We start from the raw sequence: 22,449 nt of genomic DNA on the forward strand, positions 1-22,449 counted from the left end.
TTATGTGCATAACATATGCTTTAATGAATAAATATTCCTATAAAAAATTTAGAATTTGAAAATTAAATGATCAGAACAAAAATTTTTGCCTCTAATTGTATAAATTTTTAGTGATTTATATAATTAAATTAATGTGGAGCTAAAAAATGCAAAATATTACAAAGGAAAACAATAAAATTTGCAATTATTGAGAAAAATAAAATATTAAATTTTAGAAGAACAAACAAATAGTCTTAAAAAATTATCATAAGAAGAAAAAAATTAAGATCACAAATTAAGAAATTATTATTATTATTATTATTATTATTATTATTATTATTATTATTATTATTATTATTATTTCTTGAATATCAACATGACATTTAGTATTTTATCTTTGATCATATTATTATTATATTTAATTTTTAATTATAATATATGGTCTTTTTTAAAAGCAATTATGCTATAAATATATTATATTGTTATATTCTTATAAATGAATATTTAGAGAAAAATATTTAATAAATATATATAAAAAATGAAAATTTAATATGATTTTGGTATACATATAATTATTCAAAATTTTAATAAAAATTTAAATTATATTGAACATAATTAACTAAAAATTTTATCATTTGCAAAATTTTATAGTGTGATTTTAGAATATAAAAATATATAAAAAAATAAATATTAAAGTATGATATTAAAATTAAAATATAATTACACAATGCATAGATAAAACAACTAATTGAAATGAATATTACTGCTTAAATTAAAATTGACTCCTTTAATAATGGAGTACTTTACAAGTTTGCTTTACTCATGAGTATGATTAGGCAGGTCAATTGCACTAATTATCTTTTAACTTAGGTAGTTATTTTATTTCAGTCACTCAATTTTAATTTATTAAAATAAAATTCATCAACTTTAGTTTTATTTCAGAATAGGTCTCTTTAACCTGCTAAAATAAGTTTACTTTTTTAAAATTAATACATAATTAGTATTTAATCAAAATAAATAATAAATAATAATTTATTGTTTATTTTTTAATTTTTATGTAAAAACTAAAATATTGATAAAATATCATATATTAATAAAATATTATTTTAAAATTTAAACATTATTATTATTATTATTATTGTTGTTGTTGTTGTTGTTGTTGTTGTTGTTGTTGTTGTTGTTGTTGTTGTTCAGATTGTTATAAATTAAATTCTAATTAGTAATAAATACATATATATAATTAGTAATTTTATTAATAAAATTATTAAAACAAAATAATTTTATTAATAATAATTATTTATTAATTTAATTATAAAAATAAGAGAAAAAGAAAAAAAAGATGGCAAAAGAATAATTTTATTTTTTTTTAACGTATAAACTTGTTATTGCATGTTATAGGGACTTTTTATGAAAAAAAAATAAAATTGAGAATTTTATTTAAATAAATAAAGTCAAATAATTGAAATAAAATAATCACATAAATTAAGTGTGGATTGTGCAATCTACCCTAATTAGGCTGATTTACTAGTATTTATATTAATTTCTCTCTTCCGGCTAACGTGACATAAAGAAATAACATAAAGAGATCGAGGAAATGGTGATTTCACTAACCAGAATGAGTCCTTTGATAATTTCATCCGTGTAATATTGTGGTTGCAATTCTTGCAAAGAAAGAAGATAACTGATCGTACTGTTTCTAGTCTCCGAATCATCATTACGTTGCTCATCTAGCAAAGCTTGCAACATTATGTCACTCTCTTTCCCAACTATTTTTATCTTCTTTATGAGCCCTTGGCAGTTAACCCATCTTAGAATTGGAAAGAAATCTTCAATATTCGTTGCTTGAGCACATCTCATAGTTTCTTCCACAATCTCCCTAAACTTTCTTGCTTCTTCAGGTCCTTCTGTATCTTCACCATAATAACGCTTCCCTGAAAGCATTCTCATAATTATGTTATGTGTTAGCTCCATGAACTTCGACTTCATCTCCACCTTAGCAAAGCCAAGTCTCGATACATGATAAAGTTTCCCTAGTAAAAACTTGATTTCATCTCTTCTAGTGTCTAAACACATGTTTAGGCGATTTGAAGAGAAGATATCTAGAGTTCCTATGCGGCGAAGATTGCGCCATTGTTTTCCATATGAATCTGTCTCAAGCATGCTATAGTTGTAGCCTATGTATTTACCCACTCGCAATTTTGGGCGACTGGCGAAAATGATGTCATTTGTAGTGAAACATTCCTTGACGGCTGATGGAGAGGAAACCACCACCACCAAACGAGACCCAAATCGAAGGGAGATAATTGAACCATATTTTCGCGATAGGGTTGGAGAGATCGGTGAAGGGGTTCTTTGAGGAGATGGAGATGACCCAAAATTGGAAGAGCAGGCAGGCTAGGAGGGAGGTTTTTACTTGAGGAATTTGTTCGTGACAAAAGCATGAAAAGCCAAAAGGAGAAAAAGAACGAGGAAAGATGAGTATAGCAACATATGATCTTCCATTCTTGCTTCGAACGTGGATTGGGCTAACAATGTTTTATGCCGTTTTTAAGTTCGGGGAAATATATACAAATCGTGCATGTCAATGGGGAAAGTAATTTTGTGCCGATTGGCTTTGCTTATTTGGGTCATTCTGAATCTACAAAATTTTAAATTTAGAAAGATTTTAGGATAATTACAATCGAGGAAAATTTTTATTTAAATTTAATTTATTATAAATTTAAAATATAAATATATAAAATTTATATATTTAATAAATAAATTTTATTATATATTATTTTAAATTATATATCTTGAATATATAATAAATTAAATTTAAGTAGATTAAATTTAAGCAAGAAACTCAACACAAAAATTAAGACCATTTAAAAGTAGTCCATATAATCACGTTTTTTTTTCCCAAAAGACAAAATATCCCAATTACCATTAATTGAGTTTACAGCATGAAAGTAAATTGCAATGGTGGTGGCGTGGCACAGGGACAACCATGTATCAATGTCTATATTAAATATATTTTAATTTAATTATTGATTATAATAAATTTATTTGAATTTTATAATCATCAATATCAAAATAAAATAATTTACAACTAACTTTCCCACACAAAAACACCTGCGCATTAATTGGACAATGATCAATATGGATAGATGCTCTTAGTAAATTAGTTACAAGTCTGAGTCCACTTATTATACAGAAATTGGTAGCCAAGATTGGATTATTTTTGTTAAGATAGAGTTCAGCTGGCTTCCATATAGTTGTGTGTGATTCCTGCTGATTAACTATAGTTCAAAGTGTTTGCATTCACATAAGATTTACCAAGCTTTTATAAACCACTATCGTTATCATTTTATCTAAGCTATTGAACTAGTAATTTGATACTCAGATTCTTTTCTCAAATTTTAATTATTCTAAATTTAAATATGAATATGGAATCGCATTTAATCCAATTTATTTCAATCATATTTTAAAAAGCATATAAGGTCTCAATTCAATCTGAATTTTATTTTTTATATACAAAAATATATTAATTATTTTGCTTTTTAATAATTTTTATATTTAAAAATAGACATAAAATTTAAGTTAATCCCAAAATTGTAAATATATAATATACAGTCAAATTAGCGCAAAACTTTGTTAGTTGTTTGAATGGAAAAGAAATTTCATTTGCTAGTGAAGGTGAATATCGACTAATTTTGTAATTATAACGATCGGACTCCAACCACTAGAGAAATTGTTCGCTTTGGCCATAAGCCTCACGGTTTTGTCCCATAGGTGGAATGGAGAATTTCCCAGTAGGTCACCCATCCTAAGATTTCTCTCAAGCGAGCACGCTTAACCCTGGAGTTCTTCCAACTCTCCAGGCCATTCCACCAAAAGGCGCATCTAGTGATTAGTTTCCCATCTTATATATCATTACTTTTTGAACCCAAGACCATCTTCGTGCTTTATTGATATGGGATTTACCTAAGGGACCTTTCTCCCCCCCTTTCGGGACTCAGCGTCCTCACTGAGGTTTGCCCCACCATCGCCCAAGAGGACACGCGAGCAGCTCTGATACCAATTGTAACGATCGGACTCCAACCACTAGAGGAATTATCCGCTTTGGCCATAAGCCTAACGGTTTTGTCCCATAGGTGGAATGAAGAACTTCCCAGGAGGTCACCCATCCTAGGATTTCTCTCAAGCGAGCACGTTTAACCCTAGAATTCTTCCAACTCTCCAGGCCATTCCACCAAAAGACGCTTCTAGTGATTAGTTCCCCCATCTTATATATCATTACTTTTTGAACCTAAGACCATTTCCGTGCTTTGCTAATTTGGGATTTGCCTAAGGGTTGTGTAACACCCCTATTAGCCTAGCCTGGTAAATTATACTATTCCGGTGACCTGTGTCGATCCGGACAATTAAGAGGATTAGAATTACATTTAAGACACCTAGATAAACCTTGAACACAAATAATTAGTAATTATCAAATAATTAAGTATAAAGAAGAAAAACAAAGCATAAGAAGTTAAATGAGCCGAGAGTCATAGCGATGGGTGATCTTCTTAGGAATGACTGCGAGGTCATTCTAAACTCAAATTTCGAACCGTAAAATATGACGCTGCGGTTCTTAGGACTATTGTGAACACAGTGAAAAAGAGAAAATCATAGAAAAGAGTTGTTAAGCAGGTCAAATAATTAGGTCAGGGATCTGAAAGAAATATCGAATAACTTACAAACTGGATTAAATTGACGAGGGGCAATTTGGTCAATTCACCCCTAGAGCTGACTCCTGACCTAACTGTTTAATAAAATTGGAGAAAAGAAAATTTTGAGATTAAGAATTAAATTAAAGAACTAAGAAAAAAAAAAGAAGAAGAAATTGAAAAAGTTTTATTACATCATGTGATGACATCAATTATGATGTCAAAATTAATTTACTTTTTCCTACAAATTTGGACCAAGTCAAATGGCTAATTTAAAGAGATAAATGACATTAAAAAAAAATCATTTCTTCTTCTACAAAAAAAGTCCCCATCTCTCTCTCACTTCTCTCTCCCAAAAACTCCATTGAAACCCCATTTCCAAGCTTGCATAACTTGATTTTAACCTTCCAAAGTGAACCCTAAACCCTAAAAAACTTGCTATCTCGACTAGACAAGAGGATTGAAGAAGAAAAAGGGAGGAGAAAAGGAAAGAATTGAGGAAGTGGAACATCAAAGTTGAGGTTAGTAGTATAATTTGAAATTCTAGTTTAATACTTGTGCTTTTAGTTCACTTAACCTAGAAATTAACTTAAAATTAAACAAAAATAATTGTTGAGGGACCAAACATGAAATTCATCCAGCTAGGGTTAGGGTTTGATATGAATGAGTTTGATGGTTTTGAATGGTTATTTGAATTGAATTAGGTGTGTAGATCATGCATGTATACTTTGAAATGCATTAGATTGAACTTTATGTGTAACTAGGGTTTGGAGATTGTGAAAAATTGAAGAAAATTTTGAGAATTAGCCAAATGATGTTATTGACCTTATTTGAGTTGAGAAATGGTCAATTGTGACCATTTGTGATGTATATGAATTGTTGGAAACAAGTTCCAATTCGGATTGGTGAGGGTCAATCTATAGGCAGCTTGACCTAGGTCTCTTTCAGGGACCAAAACTAAAAATTTACCAACCCAATTGGTATGAGGCCAATGGGGAATGAAACTAGACACAAAATGGCACATTTTTCATTTAGGAATCATGCCCAGAAAGTGACCATAACATAATGAACAATTAGGCCAAATCAGGAATGGGTAAACTGACCTGTACAAAAATGACCAAATCAATAATAGTTACGTAAATGAACATAACTTGGTCTAGAAAGGTCCAAATGACCTGAAAGTTTACCAGTAGAAAGCTAAGACATAGCCTTACAACTTTTATGAAGAAACTAAACTCAAATTTTGACCATAACCTATTTGAAAAGCCACCTGTATTTAACCCACAAAAATTGTCTTTATCCAGTGAATGCCCAGAATTCTGGGTAAAACCAAATCCGGCCAGCCATGTTCAGATGGCTACAAAACTTCAAATGGAGTAATTCAAAAAGGGGAATAAAGTTAAGACAATAAGGAACAACTTCTATGAAGAGAACTTAGCCAAATTTCCACAGCAACATGACCAATAGAACAGTGCAATACAGGACGCCAAAACTGAAAAATTGAAATTTGTGCCTAAAAGACTTAAAATTTGAGAAAACAACCAAAACCAACAAAATTGGTAACCAAAATGTGGTATGTAGGCATAATTGGATTTCCTATACATTTTAAGCATAAGAAAGTCAATAATTTGACTTAAATAGTGCCATGAATAGTAACCTCTACGTAAAAATTTCTAAGAACGTAAGTTTAAGCATATTGGGACTAGAATTGAGCATATATGAATTTAATTATTGGATTTATTGTGAGATAAGATACTGAAACACTATCAATTATGTGTTTTAGTTGAAAAAGACCTGAAAAATCTAAGGGACTGAGTCAAGGCTTAGAGGCGACTCACATCAAGTTTATGCACAATAAATTTATGTAATTATTTTCTAAATGAAAAGTTGAATCATTAAGCTTTAGAAATCACTGTGTTATTTATAAATTGTGTTGCCATTTTGTGACTGCAAAATTGACTTTGAAAATTATTTGGGATCTTTTCTAAATTATTTGAGTACTTTGTTTTGAATTAATTTTGCGTTCACACTTAGCATGACAGTATCACATTATTCTTCCTCCATCTATGGAGTTGAGATCGTTTATTTTTCTCCCTCTCTGACTTACCAGTTGAGGTTGTAGATCGGATAAGTACTCATTAGCTAGCTAGCCACCTCCCTCATTGATTTCGATTAGTGGGGTTATAGATTGCTTTGTCGTGGTGTACAACGCGGTATTGATCGTAAATTTTGTGTCATGGCTTAAGTTGTGTATGAATTGGCAGCACTGTGTTTATTAAATTATTTGACCAAAATTGTGCTATAATGAGTTTTGATAATTTGTGAAATGTGATTGTGAAATATTTAAATTATAATTTATCAATGAATATTTTATGTATTGCATTTCACATTTTTATTGTGCACCACTGAGTATTTTTATACTCAGCGATAGCTTATTTTGCTATCGCAGATAAAGGCAAGGAGAAAGCAGCAGAGTGAGCTGCTATTGAGATAGAGGACTACATTGACCTTTTTGGCGCGGTTATTTATTTATGCTCTTGTAGTTATTTTGATGCAAATATTGTAATGTCATATGTATTAATGTAAAATTGAGCAGTTGTACAGTAAATTGTGATATAGTATTTTGGATTTTCATTTTGTAAATTAAGATATGTATTTGTAAATTAAATTTTAAATGCAATGTGAATGAAATAATGAAATATTTTATGATGACAAACTTTGATTGAATTGTGGAATTGATTTGAATTATGTTGAACTGAGTTATTTTGGTGGTTGTGAGTTATGAAAACAATTATTGGAAGTGTTTTCTACAGGTAAAAATTTTTCGGTTTTTGCAAATACAGCCGGCACTGTGCCGAAATTTTTTTTTCTCCAAAGTTTGCGGAAAAATACAAATGGATAAAAATTTTAACTAGTTTTGAAACTTCAATTAAATGTTTTTAATTTCTATGAAAATGCTCACCACTTCCAAAATGTAAGAAATGGTTTTAAAATTCCTTGTAGTGTACTTAATGAGTTATCGGTAGGTGAAGTTCGGTGGTTCATTAGGTATTCTACGGGATCATGTTATGCCTTACAGAGGGGTAAGGTGTGACATGTTTTAGTGGTATCAGAGCAATGGTTTTAAAATAAATTTTGAACTGTGAATTTGAAATATTTTGTCGGTAAACACAACTGCTTAAATGTTTGATACATATGACATATTTGCATCATGAATATGCACTAACGGAGGTCAACCTCCTTGTGTTTGATCTCAGGAAGTAGAGAATTTTTGAAAATGGAATGGAAGAGGGAGATCATTCCGTAGAGCAATCTGTTGAGGCTGAGGTCCAAGGGGAAGCCCCAGCACTCCAGAACGGGAGTAGGTCAGCCACTCCAGCTCCTCCTCAAGCACTGCAGTTTTCTGCTCAGTTTGCACAGTAGATGGCTGCGTTCTTCCAACAAATGACGAAAAATGTGCCACCTCAAGTTCAGATGCAAGCACTTACAACACAACCACAGCCCCCAGCTCGACAATATGAAAAACTAATGAAATTTGGAGCTACCGAGTTTAAGGGCACTGTGGATCCACTGGAGGCAGAACAGTGGCTAGAACATATGGAAAGGGTATTCAGAAAACTGCAGTGTGCCGAAGAATTAAAATTTGAATGTTCAGTATCTCTTCTACAAGGGGATGCATATGAATGGTGGAAGACCATCCCCTACAGCCTGGTTGCACCACCTGTGCTGACATGGACAGACTTTCTGAGGGACTTTAGGTAGAAATGGGTTCCTGATGCTTATGTAGATATGAAATTGTAAGAATTCTTGAGCCTGAAGCAAGGGGACAAGACTATAGCAGAATATGAGTGAGACTTTTCAAGGCTAAGCCACTATGCTGGAAGCTTAGTCTCTACCCCCAGAGACAGATGTAAGAGGTTTGAGGCAGGGTTGAGGCCTAGCTTAAGAATGCAAGTTGTGGGATTCAGACACCAGAATTTTTCTGAGCTGATTTCACAAGCCGTGGAACTAGAAAGGATAGAATCAGAAGGGGCAGTGAAAAAGAGTACAGAAGAGAAAGAGGAAACCGAAAAAGCTATTGGTCAAACTACTGAGAGTGGTTCTGGGAAGAGAAAACAATTTGAGGGATCCAGCTGCCGTAAGTCCGGTAGAGGTAGATCTTCTGGACAGAAACCACCTCAATTCGATCAACAGACCTAGCAGGCACCTCGAGGAGCATTATCAGTTTGGTAGTGTGAGATTTGTGGCAGAAATCATGGTGGGGTGTGCTTCAAGGCCACCAGTGCATGTTTTAACTATGGAGGGAGTAGATATTTTGCTAAAGATTGTACTAGTCTGCGCCGATCTGGACCTCCTGCCACATCTGAGGCATTAACCCAAGTCTCTACACCTAGAGGGTCACAGCCAGCTGGTCGAGGTAGAGGCAGAGGTAGGGGTCCCAGTAGCACTCTTGGAAGTCAATGCACTATTAACCAGCCAGAACCCAGTGGCACATCAGCCAGAGTATATACCATGAGACAGAGAAAGGAGGCTGAAACATCAGATGTAGTAGCTGGTATTTTCTCTATCCTTGACCAAGATGCACATGTGTTATTTAATCTTGGCTCTACACATTCGTATGTTAGTGACTAATCTTTTTAGAATCAGTTTTGGAAGAGTTTGTTATCAAAATACATCACCTAGAAATACGATAAATTATTGAATATCGATAGAAAAAAGAGTTATAGAAGTAAAAAGTTGAATAGTTAGTTCAGATGTAATAAAGAAATGTTACGAATATTAGTAAGATTGTTGACTAGAATGGTCAAAGGACCAATGATTAGGTAAATAGTATTGGTTAAAGTGCTATGGACTATTATTTAGACTATGAAACTACGTAGAAATGTGAGAAAAACATGAGAAAATAACACGTATAACTATTTGTGGATAGATAGTGAACACAATTTTGAGGACAAAATTTCCTTTAAAGGGGGGGGGGGGGGGGGGGAATTGTAACACCTCTATTTGCCTAGCCTAGTAAATTATACTATTCCAGTGACCAGTATCGATCCGGACAATTAAGAGAATTAGAATTACATACCTAGATAAATTCTAAACACAAATAATTAGTAACTGTCAAATAGTTAAGTATAAAGAAGAAAAATAAAGCATAAGAAGTTAAATGAGCCGAGAGTCACAGCAATGGGTGACCTTCTCAAGAATGACTGCGAGGTCAGTCTAAACTCAAATTTCGAACCATAAAATGTGACGCTACGGTCCTTAGGACTATTGCAAATACAGTGGAAAAGAGAAAATCACAGAAAAGAGTTATTCAGCAGGTCAAATAATTAGGTCAGGGATCCGGAAGAAATATCGAATAACTTGCAAACCGGATTGAACCGGTTAGGGGCACTTTGGTCAATTCACCCCTAGAGCTGACTCCTGACCTAATTGTCCAATAAAATTGGAGAAAAGAAAATTTTGGGATCAAGAATTAAATTAAAGAACTAATTAAAAATAAAAAAAAAAAGAGAAGAAATTGAAAAAGTTTTATTACATCATGTGATGGCATCAATTATGATGTCAAAATTAATTTACTTTTTTTACAAATTTAGACTAAGTCAAATGGCTAATTTAAAGAGATAAATGACATAAAAAAAATCATTTCTTCTTCTTCAAAAAAACATCCCCATCTCTCTCTCACTTCTCTCTCCCAAAAACTCCATTGAAGCCCCATTTCCAAGCTTGCATAACTTGATTTTAACCTCCCAAAGTGAACCCTAAACCCTAAAAAACTTGCTATCTCAACTAGACAAGAGGATTGAAGAAGAAAAAGGGAGGAGAAAAGGAAAGAATTGAGGAAGTGGAACATCAAAGTTTAGGTTAGTAGTTTAATTTAAAATTCTAGTTTAATACTTGTGCTTTTAGTTCACTTAACCTAGAAATTAACTTAAAATCAAACAAAAACAACTGTTAAGGGACCAAACATGAAATTCATCCATCTAGGTTTAGGGTTTGATATGAATGAGTTTGATGGTTTTGAATGGTTATTTGAAGTGAATTAGGTGTGTAAATCACGCATCTATACTTTGAAATGCATTAGATTAAACTTTATATGTAACTAGGGTTTGGAGATTGTGAAAAATTAAAGAAAAATTTGAGAATTGGCCAAATGATGTTATTGACCTTATTTGAGTTGAGAAATGGTTAATTGTGACAATTTGTGATGTGTATGAATTGTTAGAAACAAGTTTTAATTCGGATTGGTGAGGGTCAATCTGTAGACAGCTTGACCTAGGTCCTTTTTAGGGACCAAAACTAAAAATTTACCACCGCAATTGGTGTGAGGCCAATTGGGAATGAAACTAGATACAAAATGACACATTTTTCATTTAGGAATCATGCCCAGAAAGTGACTATAACTTAGTGAACAATTAGGCCAAATTCGGAATGGGTAAACTGACCTGTACAAAAATGACCAAATGAACAGTAGTTACGTAAATGACAATAACTTGGCCTAGGAAGGTCCAAATGACCTGAAATTTTACCGGTAGAAATCTGAGACATATCCCTACAACTTTCATGAAGAAACTAAACCCAAATTTTGACCATAACCTGTTTGAAAAGCCACCTTCAATTAACCTTCAAAAACTGCCTTTATCTAGTGAATGCTTAGAATTCTGGGTAAAACCAAATCCGGCCAGTCATGTTCAAATAGCTATAACTTAGGCTACAAAACTCCAAATGGAGTGATTCAAAAAGGGGAATAAATTTAAGACAATAAGGAACAACCTCTATGAAGAGAACTTAGCCAAATTTCTATAGCAACATGACCAATGGAACAGTGCAAGACAGGACACTAAAATTGAAAATTTGAAATTTGTGCCTAAAAGACTTAAGTTTTGAGAAAACAACCAAAACAAACAAAATTGGTAACCAAAATGTGGTATGTGGGTATAATTGGATTTCTCATACCTTTTAAGCATAAGAAAATCAATATTTTGACTTGAATAGTGCCATGAATAGTAATCCCAACGTGAAAATTTCTAAGAACGTAAGTTTAAGCATATTAGGGCTAGAATTGAGCATATATGAATTTAATTATTGGATTTATTGTGAGATAAGATATTGAAATACTGTCAATTATGTGTTTCAATTGAAAAAGATTCAAAAAATCTAAGGAACTGAGTCAAGGCTTAGAGGCGACTCACGTCAGGTTTGTGCATAATAAATTTATGTAATTATTTTGTTAATGAAAAGTTGAATTGTTACGCTTTATAAAATCGCTGTGTTGTTTATAAATTGTATTGCCATTTTGTGATTGCAAAAATAACTTTGAAAATTGTTTGGAATCTTTTCTAAATTATTTGAATACTTTGTTTTGAATTAATTTTGTGTTCACACTTAGCATGACAGTATCACATTATTCCTCCACCATCTATGGGGTTGAGATCGTTTATTTTTCTCCCTCTATGGCTTACCAGTTGAGGTTGTAGATCGGATGAGTACTTATTAACTAGCTAGCCACCTCCCTCATTGATTTCGATTAGTGGGGTTGTAGATTGCTTTGTCATGGTGTACAACGCGGCATTGATTGGAAATTTTGTATCATGGCTTAAGTTGTGTATGAATTGGCAACATTGTGTTTATTAAATTATTTGAACAAAATTGTGCTATAATGAGTTTTGATAATTTGTGAAATGTGATTGTGAAATATTTAAATTGTGATTTATCAATGAATGTTTTATATACTGCAATTCGCATTTTTATTGTGCACCACTGAGTATTTTTATACTCAGTGATAACTTATTTTGCTGTCACAGATAAAGGCAAGGAAAAAGCAGCAGAGTGAGCTGCTATTGAGATAGAGGACTACATTGACCTTTTTGGCACGGGTATTTATTTATACCCTTGTAGTTATTTTGATGTAAATATTATAATGTCATATGTATTAATGTAAAGTTGAGCAGTTGTACAGTAAATTGTGATATAGTATTTTGGATTTTCATTTTGTAAATTAAGATATGTATTTGTAAATTAAATTTTAAATGCAATGTGAATGAAATTATGAAATATTTTGAAATGAGAAACTTTGATTGAATTGTGGAATTGATTTCAATTATGTTGAACTGAGTTATTTTGGTGGTTGGGAGTTGTGAAAATAATTATTGGAAGTGTTTTCTACAGGTAAAAATTTTTCGGTTTTTGCAAATACAACCGACACTCTGCTGAAATTTTTTTTTTCTCCAAAGTTTGCGGAAAAATACAAATGGACAAAAATTTTAACTATTTTTGAAACTTCAATTAAATGTTTTTAATTTCTACCAAAATGCTCACCACTTCCAAAATATAAGAAAATGGTTTTAAAATCCCTTGTAGTGTACTTAATGAGTTATCGATAGGTGAAGTTCGGTAGTTCATTAGGTATTCTACAGAATCATGTTATGCCTTACAAAGGGGTAGGTATGACAGTAATTCTCTCTGTCTCTCTGTTTATTTTTTTTTCTTTGTGCTTTGCTCATAGGGTTCAACTCAAGCCTTCTAACGAGTTTGAGGTTTCTCCTTCCCCTATTGAGCAGGGGAAGCTCATTCCCTTCCCGATCGTGGGTTTAACCTCCCCACAATCAGGTGGGATGTACATAGTCTTTTGGTTTGGGTGTCTTTGCATATATGTGCTTCAAGAAAAGTGTTTTTCATTTTGATTTGTTAGTGCCTTTTGGTGGTTATGATTGGCACCTATGTGCTCTCTCTGTTTCTCTTGCAGGTTTCCTTTGGTTGCCAGCATCTCAGGGACATTAACAATGCCATGCCCATGGCCTATGGTCTCTCATGGCTAGGTGAGAATGTGAATGCGAATGCCTAGAGCTTTGTCGTAACGCCACTAGTTCTTCAACTTGTCCTTGGCTTTGTTATCTTTTCTTGTCATGGTTCTCCTAGCTTAATAGCTTTCTGGGATGGGTGATTTTGGGTCTAAGGGACATTATTTTGCTCTTTTTTCAAGTTTGCATGTCATCACTTGGAGCGATCTCCCCTAATTTAGGCTTCTCAATGTTTGCGGATATCCTTTCTAGGCAAAAGTTCAACTCTTGGCCTATGGCATTGCATCTTCTGGTTTGGCCGAGTCTCCTTTGTCCAGATTGAGCATCTGATAGCTCTAATAGTTTTTTTTTTCCTTGGCTTTAAGCCTTCTTTTCACAAACTTGAGTGTGAGCTATACTAGATTTACTTATATTTTTTACAAGAAAATTTTCTATTTAGTCTTTATATTTTAACGAAACTAACTACTTAATCTTGTATTTTAAAAAATATATTATTAAGTCCATTTATTTTACTTCTATTAAATTATATAGTCCATCCACCCATTTTCTGTTAATCAATATTAGTCAAACTATAATTTAGCCCCTCTATTTTAGTAAAACTTATTATATAGTCTATGTATTTTAAAAAATATATTAATTAGTTTCTATAATTTGATTCAATTAATAATTTAGTCCCATAATTATTTTTTATACATAAACTATTTTAATCCTTGCCCCATTATTTTTCTCCTACCCTCCCTTATTTCTTTCTCCTCATGTTTTTTCTCCTTCATTCCCACACCCTTCTTCCCCTCATTTTCTCTCTTTGTTTTCATTTTTTGATAAAAAAAATTGTACAAGTTGTTTGCACAAAAATGTTAATTAACTTCTCTAGATCTCTAAGTAATTAAGAAAAATTATTTTTCAAAATAAAAAAATACAAAAATGATGTTCACAGAATTGAATGAATATACTTAATCAATTTTTAAGAAAAATGTAAATTCGGATTTAGTCTACACGTAGCAAAATTTTCATTTGTATCCAAAAATATGTTTTCTAAGAATCAATTAATCAGTTTTACTAAAATAGAGAGACTAAATAGTAGTATTTTTTTAAAATATAGATCAAATAATTAGTTTTCTTAAAATAGAGTGACTAAATATTAGTTTGATTGTGATTGATTTAATGGAAAATTTGATGGGGATTAAATAGTTTAACATGAAAGCAAAATATATGAATTAAATAATATATTTTTTAAAATATAAAAATTAAATAATATATTTTTTAAAATACATGAAATAAATAATTTATTTTATTAAAATATAAAAACTAAATAATAATTTTTCTTTTTCGCGCTGAGCTATGCAATCAACCAATCATTAATGAAAATTCTGTTATTTAGAAAAAAAAAAAAAAAAAACAAAAAGAAAAAAGGTGAAGGTCCGGTGAAGGTCCAGTGAATGGTATCAATTTGCTTGGATATGCATATCAACTTTTAACCAAAAAAAGAACTTCCATAGACTTGAATGTCCTCCCTTCATTGAAATGTATTTCAACAGAAAAAAAGACAATGAGAAGAATTAGCCCCATTCCCAAGCTGACAAGTATTTATCAGATTGGAATGTCCATGAATCAATGCATTAATTCCTGGAAACTTGTATCCATTTCTGTTTTAAGGAAGCCACTACCCTCATCAGTACCTGCTACTGATTCCAAGGCCAATATTTCAGTAAGTTATGACCCGCATTCATTAAGTCTTTACTCTAAAATCAAACTTGTATGATCATAAGAGCGTGCTATTTTGACATATATATATATATTTTTTTTTATTATTATTTTTTATTTTTTAAAAATTATTTAATTTATAATTATCTGTCATTTTAAGAAAATCAATGAGTATTAACTATTTTTTAAAATTTTATCTTTATTTATACTAAACATATAACTATTTATAAAATTTCTTAAAATTCATCTTAATTTCTCCCTCTTTCTCTTAATTATGTAGAAAAAAGATAATTTAATCAAAATAATTAATAAATATTTTGTTATAATTTATCTGATTTAATTATTTCTTTAATTACCGTATAAAAACCTTAAAAGAGAGATAAAAATAGATGGAGTGATTATAATTTATAAAATTGGAGTCATTAAATTCTAAATTATTCACATAACACATTTAAATATTTAATTATGAATTTATAAGAGTAAAAAAAATAATATATCAATTAGATTAATTTTTTTAAATCTTTTACATATATATTGCAAGCAGTAAACTAACAAATTTAATATAATGAGTATAAATAATATAGTAACATTGTCTAGTATGGCTTGGTCTAGTGGTTGAAAATATACCATTCATTTGGCATATTTAGATTTGAATCCCTATTCTCTCGATCCTACTCAAAAGAAATAATAATAATAATAATAATAATAATAATAATAATAATAATAATAATAATAATAATAATAATAATAATAACTATTCTATAGTGATCCGAGGCCAATAAAGGAGATAATAAAAATATAAGGTTGTAGAAGTCAAATATTGAAAAATTTGAGATCTACATAGTGAATGAGGAGGAAGAGTTCATGAGAAACTAAGTGAGACAGTAAACAAGTTGAAGTGAATTGAATATTTGATCTCTTATGCTACAAGTTGGGCACTTCATGACAATTCTAGAGAGCTTCTCCAATGAAAATCCCATCAATAAAATGGCGTGGTTTGCACATGGCCACCAACGGCTGGGCTTTTGGCATGGTGAGTCCACTGCCTTCCTTCATGTCAATTTCCTCAACACCTACCCTTTCCCATTCAAAGCACTGAATCAAAGAACCCAAAGTCAAGCCTATCACCCGATTAGCCATCCCCATACCGGGACATGCTCTCCTTCCCATCCCAAACGGCAATATCTTGTAGCCATCAATTCCAGCTCCATTCTCTAATATTCTTTCAGGCTTGAAACTTTCAGGATCATCCCAGACCTCGGGATCTCTATGTATCGCCCATGCATTTATCAACAGCATTGTGTCCTTTGGCACGTCATATCCTCCAACACTACAGTTTTTAGACGACATGTGTGGAATTAAGAGTGGTGCAACTGGGTACAAGCGAAGGGTTTCTGTTATAATAGCTTGAAGGTATGGTAGCTTTGAGAGGTCCGATTCATCTATTAGACGACCCTGCCCAACTTTAGCATCTATTTCGGCTCTAGCCTTTTCTAACACTCCTGGATGATTAAGCAAATTGGACATTGCCCACTCTAAAGTTGCAGCTGATGTGTCTGTTCCGGCCAATATGAGGGCCTGCGTAACATGTTTTTGAAGTTTCATTTGAAGGGTAGAAAATTATAGGCATGCATAAAAATTCAAATTTTTCTTTGCCAATAAATTTAAATCTTAATAAAGAAAATTTAAAATTTGCATGTAATTACTATCTACGTTTATTTTTATCTGTTATTTAAAATTTTTACATAATAATTAAGAAAATAACTAAATCACTTAATTATAATAAAATTCTCCATAATTCAATGAAATTACCTTCTGTCACATCTAATCAAGAGAGATAGAATGAAGTGATAAGATGAATTATAAAAAATTATAAAAATAATTATTATACTTAATTAGTAGAGGTAAGGGTAAATTTAAAAAAAAATAATTAATTGACTTTAATTTTCTCATGGTGAGCAAAACAAATTTTGAAAACTGGCAAATAAAAATAGACGAAGTAATAATTTAATTATTTTAATTTTAACAATTTAAAAATTCAAACTTTTCTTTACCAATAAATTTAATTCTTAATTAAGAAATTGACAGCAGACTCATAAAAATTACCACCAACTCTAGGTTGGGTTGTCAAATTGAACTTTAATTTTACCAGTAATTTAAATTTAAATCTTTTTAAATTTTAATTGGATTGACATGAATTTTACAGGTCAAAATCAAAATTTGCCTCTAATAAATGAGTACTGTATATGTTTGCTTTACTCATTAAGCATCTTGATTGGCTTGATTTACTAGGATAATTTCAACCACATCTCTCAACGTCAACTTATATCATAAAATTCTTAAATTTCATGTTTTTTATAAGAAAAAAAATTATTTAACTTATTATTAAAGTCTTTATGGCTTGCTATTATCAATTTACTATTAATTATGACTAAATTTTACTTATTTTCTTTTAACATAGATAAATGTGTCACATACGTCCTATATCTTTAAATTGTATCCAAAAAATCTTCATACTACAATTTAATATATAAATAATTTTTAATAAAAAATATGTTTAATAATATTTTAAGATTAGATATAATATTATTTTGTTAATATAAGAAAGAATAAAAAAAATTATATATAAAATTAACTTAAAAATTATACATAAAATTAACTTATAAAAAAAAATCCATACTTTGTTTTGATATCATTAAAATAAAGTCAAATAAGATATACTATTATATTTTTTTTTATTAAAATAAAATCAATGCAATTAAGATAAATTAAATATGAATTCTTTAAACATTAACCGAAAATCGAATTGAAAACGAATTGAAAAGTAATATAAGTAAAAATGATATTATTCTCTACAATATGATATTATTAATTTTCCTTTAAGAAATAATAATAATTATATAATTTTTAATAAGATAAATTAAAAAATAAATAATTATATATATATATATATAAATGCTAGACTATTTCTAAAAATATCATTTTATTTAAAATAAATAGCAAATAAATAAATAAAAATTTAGAATTTTAAGTTAACTATAAAAGTTTGAAGTAAAAATTGCATAATCATAATTTATGATTTATTATGAATAATTTTATAAAAATTTTAAAGAAAAATATATTAAATTGAAATTTAAAAATTTTTATAATGCACATTAAAGTTGATAGTCGTGATACACTCATTTAAATTGAAAAATAGTGAATAAGCCACTAATAGAAAGTTAGACGAATTTTAATTTAATAATAATTAAGTTAAAATTTAATAATTTTTATAATATAAATTGAAGTTTAAAAATTATTGATGCAACTAACTAAGTGAACGATTGGTGAAATTAACCCCTCATTTTCTTGTATTTAGATTAATTTACCGCTTATGAGTTTTAACATAAGATAAAGAAACAAAAGAAAGGGGGTGATTTCACTAACCAGAATGAGTCCTTTGACAATTTCATCCGCGTAATATTGTGGTTGCAATTTTTGCAAGGAAAGGAGATGACTGATCGTACTGTTTCTAGTATCTGAACCATCATTACGTTGCTCATCTAGCAAAGCTTGCAACGCCATGTCACTCTCTTTCCTAAGTCTCTTCATCTTTTTTATAAGCCCTTGGCAATCAACCCATCTCAGAAATGGAAAGAAATCTTCAATATTAGCTGCCCCAGCACATCTTAAAGTTTCTTCTACAATCTCCTTGAACCTTCTTGCTTCTTCAGTATCTTTACCATAATAACACTTCCCTGAAAGCATTCTCATAATTATGTTATATGTTAGCTCCAAGAACATGGACTTAATCTCTACCTTAGCAAAGCCACGGCTCGATATATGATACAGTTTGCCTAGTAAAATCTTGATTTCATCTCTTCTAGTGTCTAAACACATGTTTAGGCGATTTGAAGAGAAGATCTCTAAAGTTCCGATGCGGCGAAGATTGCGCCATTGTTCTCCATATGAATCTGCCCCGAGCATGTTATAGTTGTAGCCTATGTATTTACCTGCTAGCAATTTTGGGCGATTGGCGAAAATGATGTCATTTGTTGTGAAACATTCCTTGACGGCTAATGGAGAGGAAACCACCACCACCAAGCGAGACCCAAATCGAAGGGAGATTATGGGACCATATTTTTGGGATAAAGTTTGGAGAGATCGGTGAAGGGGTTCTTTGAGGAGATGGACATGACCCAAAATTGGAAGAGAAGGCGGGCTAGGAGGGAGGGTTTTACTTGAAGATTTTGTTGGTGAGAAAAGCTTGAAAGCCAAGAGGAGAAAGATAACGAGGAAAGATGAGTATAGCAACATATAATCTTCCATTCTTGCTTCCCACATAGATTTGGCTAATAAAATTTTATGCTGTTTTTAAGTTGGTTTGTGGAAATGGCAAATTTCCCAGTTGTAACATATAAAACAATTTAAGTGGATAGAATTCATTATAAAAGGGTCATTTTTCATTTCTTATCAAGATATGCAAGCTATTGAGAAAGAATTTGACATTTCAAATTAAAAAAAAAAAAAGAAAAAAAAAAAGGAACATATCGTAAGACCATGTAACACCACACTTTTTTTGGGAAAATTTAACACCACAGGTTGTCGTCCATATCCCAATATTGTCAAATTGAGACAAAAGGATGAGGGGGAGAGCAAAAATAAAAATTGAAAAGTCCTGTCAATTTCTATTATATGATAGAAAATTATTAAATTCTTAAATTTAATTTTTAAATAATAATTTCCAATCATTAATTTATAAAAATAAAAATTTAAATAATTAATTTATAATTAAACTTTTGTATTTATTTAATGACAATCAAGTAATTTTAATGTTTCAATTTAAATCACAATATATAAATCATAAATTATTAAAGTCCTTATAAGATTTTTTTTTATATATAAATATTAGAGAGATTAATAAAAAATAAAATTTTAATATACCCATTAAAAAATTTTAAAAAATGTTTAGGGAAAGAAGGCTAACATAATCTCCTGTCACCGCTGATAGAGGGATGGCATGGAGAGAACCAATGCATAAGTAGTTGGGAGGAGGAGTAATTAGACAATTGACAAAGTGGATAGATGCTGTTTGCAAGTTGGTTAAAAGTCTAAGTCCAATTATTATAGAAAAGATGAGAAATTCTCGTCTAGACGTGTTCATGATTGGATTAATATAAAATTCATCATATATCTTTGTGCCTTAAATTAATTATAAACTAAATTTAAACAAAAAAAATTCGAAAAAAATTGCTAGCCATGATTGGATTGTTTTTTATTTAAGATGAAGTTCAGAGATTTACCAGCCTTTTATAGACAACCGTCGTCGTCATCATCTTTCTGTCTAAGTTACTGAATTATTTAAATTATTTGAAATTTAGATATGGTCATATATTCGTGTTTAATTCAATTCAATCGGATCAAATTTAGATAAGGTCTGTGAGACCTGATCTGAATCTAATATGGATTTTTTATTTTTTATGTAAAAATAAATTTTATAAAAACATATATACATTTTTTTCTTTTAATAATTTTTTATATGTAAAAATAGATATAAGATTTAAATTAATCACCAAACTTGTAAATATATATATAATGTATGGCCAAATTATGTAATACTCTAAATTTTTAAATAATTATTTTATGTGTAACTATATGATTTTTTACTATTTTGGAGGGTCCAGAGGGGCCATATGATGTTGATGAGATGTGATTGTAGTAATTTGATATTTAGAAGTGTTATTTGGATCCTTTTGCAAGTTGGGTAGGTGCTAAGTATAGGAAAAATTCAGCCAGATTTTTGGCAAAACTTTAAAACTGTCTTTTGATTCTCTATAGCTTTGTTTCAAATTGTTTATTGATAAATTTTAATATATTATTTAGGTGAGCCGTGACAGCCTTCTTCTTTCGTTCAGCCATCGTAGTGACTATTAAAATGTTATAAGTAGATATTTATTTTATTTACAATTTTAATATTATTATACTTTTGGCGTCATGCCTAATGTTTAACTACATATATAACTATATATATATATATATATATATATATATATATATATATATATATATATATATATATATATATATATATATATATATATAGTTATATATGTAGTTAAACATTAGGCATGCCCGTATTGCATTTGTACTTGATGGATACTGTTTTAGTTGTTGTGTTTTGGTAATCTAAAGCGCTGTGTGTGTGTCAGCGTGCATGTGGTGTGGTGTGATAGATATGGGTAGGACGGGCAAATCGGCTTAAGCTAGTCTCGCTTGGGGCCTGGTCCTTTTTGAGGAAGTCAGGGTGAGCACGGCTTTGAGTTGATCTCACTGACCCCCGCACATGGATTATTAAGCAAAAGTCTGGCTAGAGTTGATCTCACTGGCAGGCCTTGGATTAAGAGAGCTGGGTAGGGGGATCAGCTCCCTATATATGTATGTGTGAGTATGGGTTTGACACGGGTGCGTGAGTACTCCAAATGATCTTTGATGTGACTTAATATGATTTGTATGACTTGTATAAAGTTTCAAGGATACATTAGAATTACATAATTATAGAAATTGTATGTAAAATAAATATCTTACTCTATGAGTTGAACGCTTACTCCTGTTCACCCTATTTTTCCAGGTTACAGGAGAGTTTATTCTTGTGTTTAACCTGCTTCCTACCTCATATGTCTACTAGCTATTATTTCCGTATCTTGTATTGTTAAATTTGAAATCTAGATCTCCACATATGTAGAAACATATCATTTAGTTTAGGACTGTAATATTTATCAATTTGGGATTGTAATCTATAAACTTTAGATATGAATAATTATGTGATTGGATACTTATGATGGATGAGAGAGCTGAGCTCTCATTGATTTTATTTTGGATTATGGATGATTGATGGGTGAGTTGAGCTCCCTAAATGTATTTTTATTGAGATTACAGGTTGGGTGAGTTGATAACTCCCCGTTGGATAGTCCCTTTTATGGCCAGACTTCATCTAATTGATTTCTTAAAATTGGGCTCAATATGGGCTTATTGATGGGTTAGGGTTTAGTTGGGCTTACTATGAGCTTCGGGGGCCTTATGCCGACCCAAGTCCTAGTGTTAATTTGGCCCATGGGATCAAGTCATGACAATTTTGATATCAAAGCTTAGGCTCCAAATTCATGGGAAGTGCATGTCTAGGGATTTTAAAAGGGGTATTGTTAAGAGGTCATATGTGGAGTATAAGTTCTTGTTTTTTTGTCTTCTTCTATAATTCCTTATTTCTAGATTCTGTATTATTTCTCAGGTAATATAAGAGTGCT

The 22,449-nt window shown here is 30.8% G+C and overlaps 2 protein-coding genes across 2 annotated transcripts; both read right to left on the minus strand.

Annotated features, from left to right (window-relative positions):
* Positions 1–1,533: 1,533 nt before the first annotated feature.
* Positions 1,534–2,139, minus strand: LOC131169067 ((+)-piperitol/(+)-sesamin synthase CYP81Q1-like). The gene has a single exon (XM_058149451.1). The coding sequence runs from the start codon at positions 2,137–2,139 to the stop codon at positions 1,534–1,536; it is 606 nt and encodes a 201-aa protein (XP_058005434.1).
* A 13,795-nt stretch (positions 2,140–15,934) lies between these two features.
* LOC110643423 (cytochrome P450 81Q32) lies at positions 15,935–19,552 on the minus strand. The gene is made up of 2 exons (XM_021795794.2): positions 18,596–19,552; positions 15,935–16,747 (listed from the first exon to the last, which is right to left on the minus strand). The coding sequence occupies exons 1-2, from the start codon at positions 19,490–19,492 to the stop codon at positions 16,121–16,123; spliced, it is 1,524 nt and encodes a 507-aa protein (XP_021651486.2). The 5' UTR covers positions 19,493–19,552; the 3' UTR covers positions 15,935–16,120.
* Between the last annotated feature and the right edge of the window lie 2,897 nt (positions 19,553–22,449).

This window comes from Hevea brasiliensis, chromosome 7 (assembly GCF_030052815.1).
Source record: "Hevea brasiliensis isolate MT/VB/25A 57/8 chromosome 7, ASM3005281v1, whole genome shotgun sequence".
NCBI classification, from domain to species: Eukaryota; Viridiplantae; Streptophyta; class Magnoliopsida; order Malpighiales; family Euphorbiaceae; genus Hevea; species Hevea brasiliensis.

Coding starts and splice junctions, on each gene's coding strand:
- LOC131169067 (XM_058149451.1), bottom strand. CDS start 2,139: ATGCTTGAGACAGATTCATATGGAAAACAATGGCGCAATCTTCGCCGC.
- LOC110643423 (XM_021795794.2), bottom strand. CDS start 19,492: ATGTGGGAAGCAAGAATGGAAGATTATATGTTGCTATACTCATCTTTC. Junction 16,748..18,595: donor TTGTCAAAGGACTCATTCTG/GTTAGTGAAATC, acceptor CATGTTACGCAG/GCCCTCATATTGGCCGGAAC.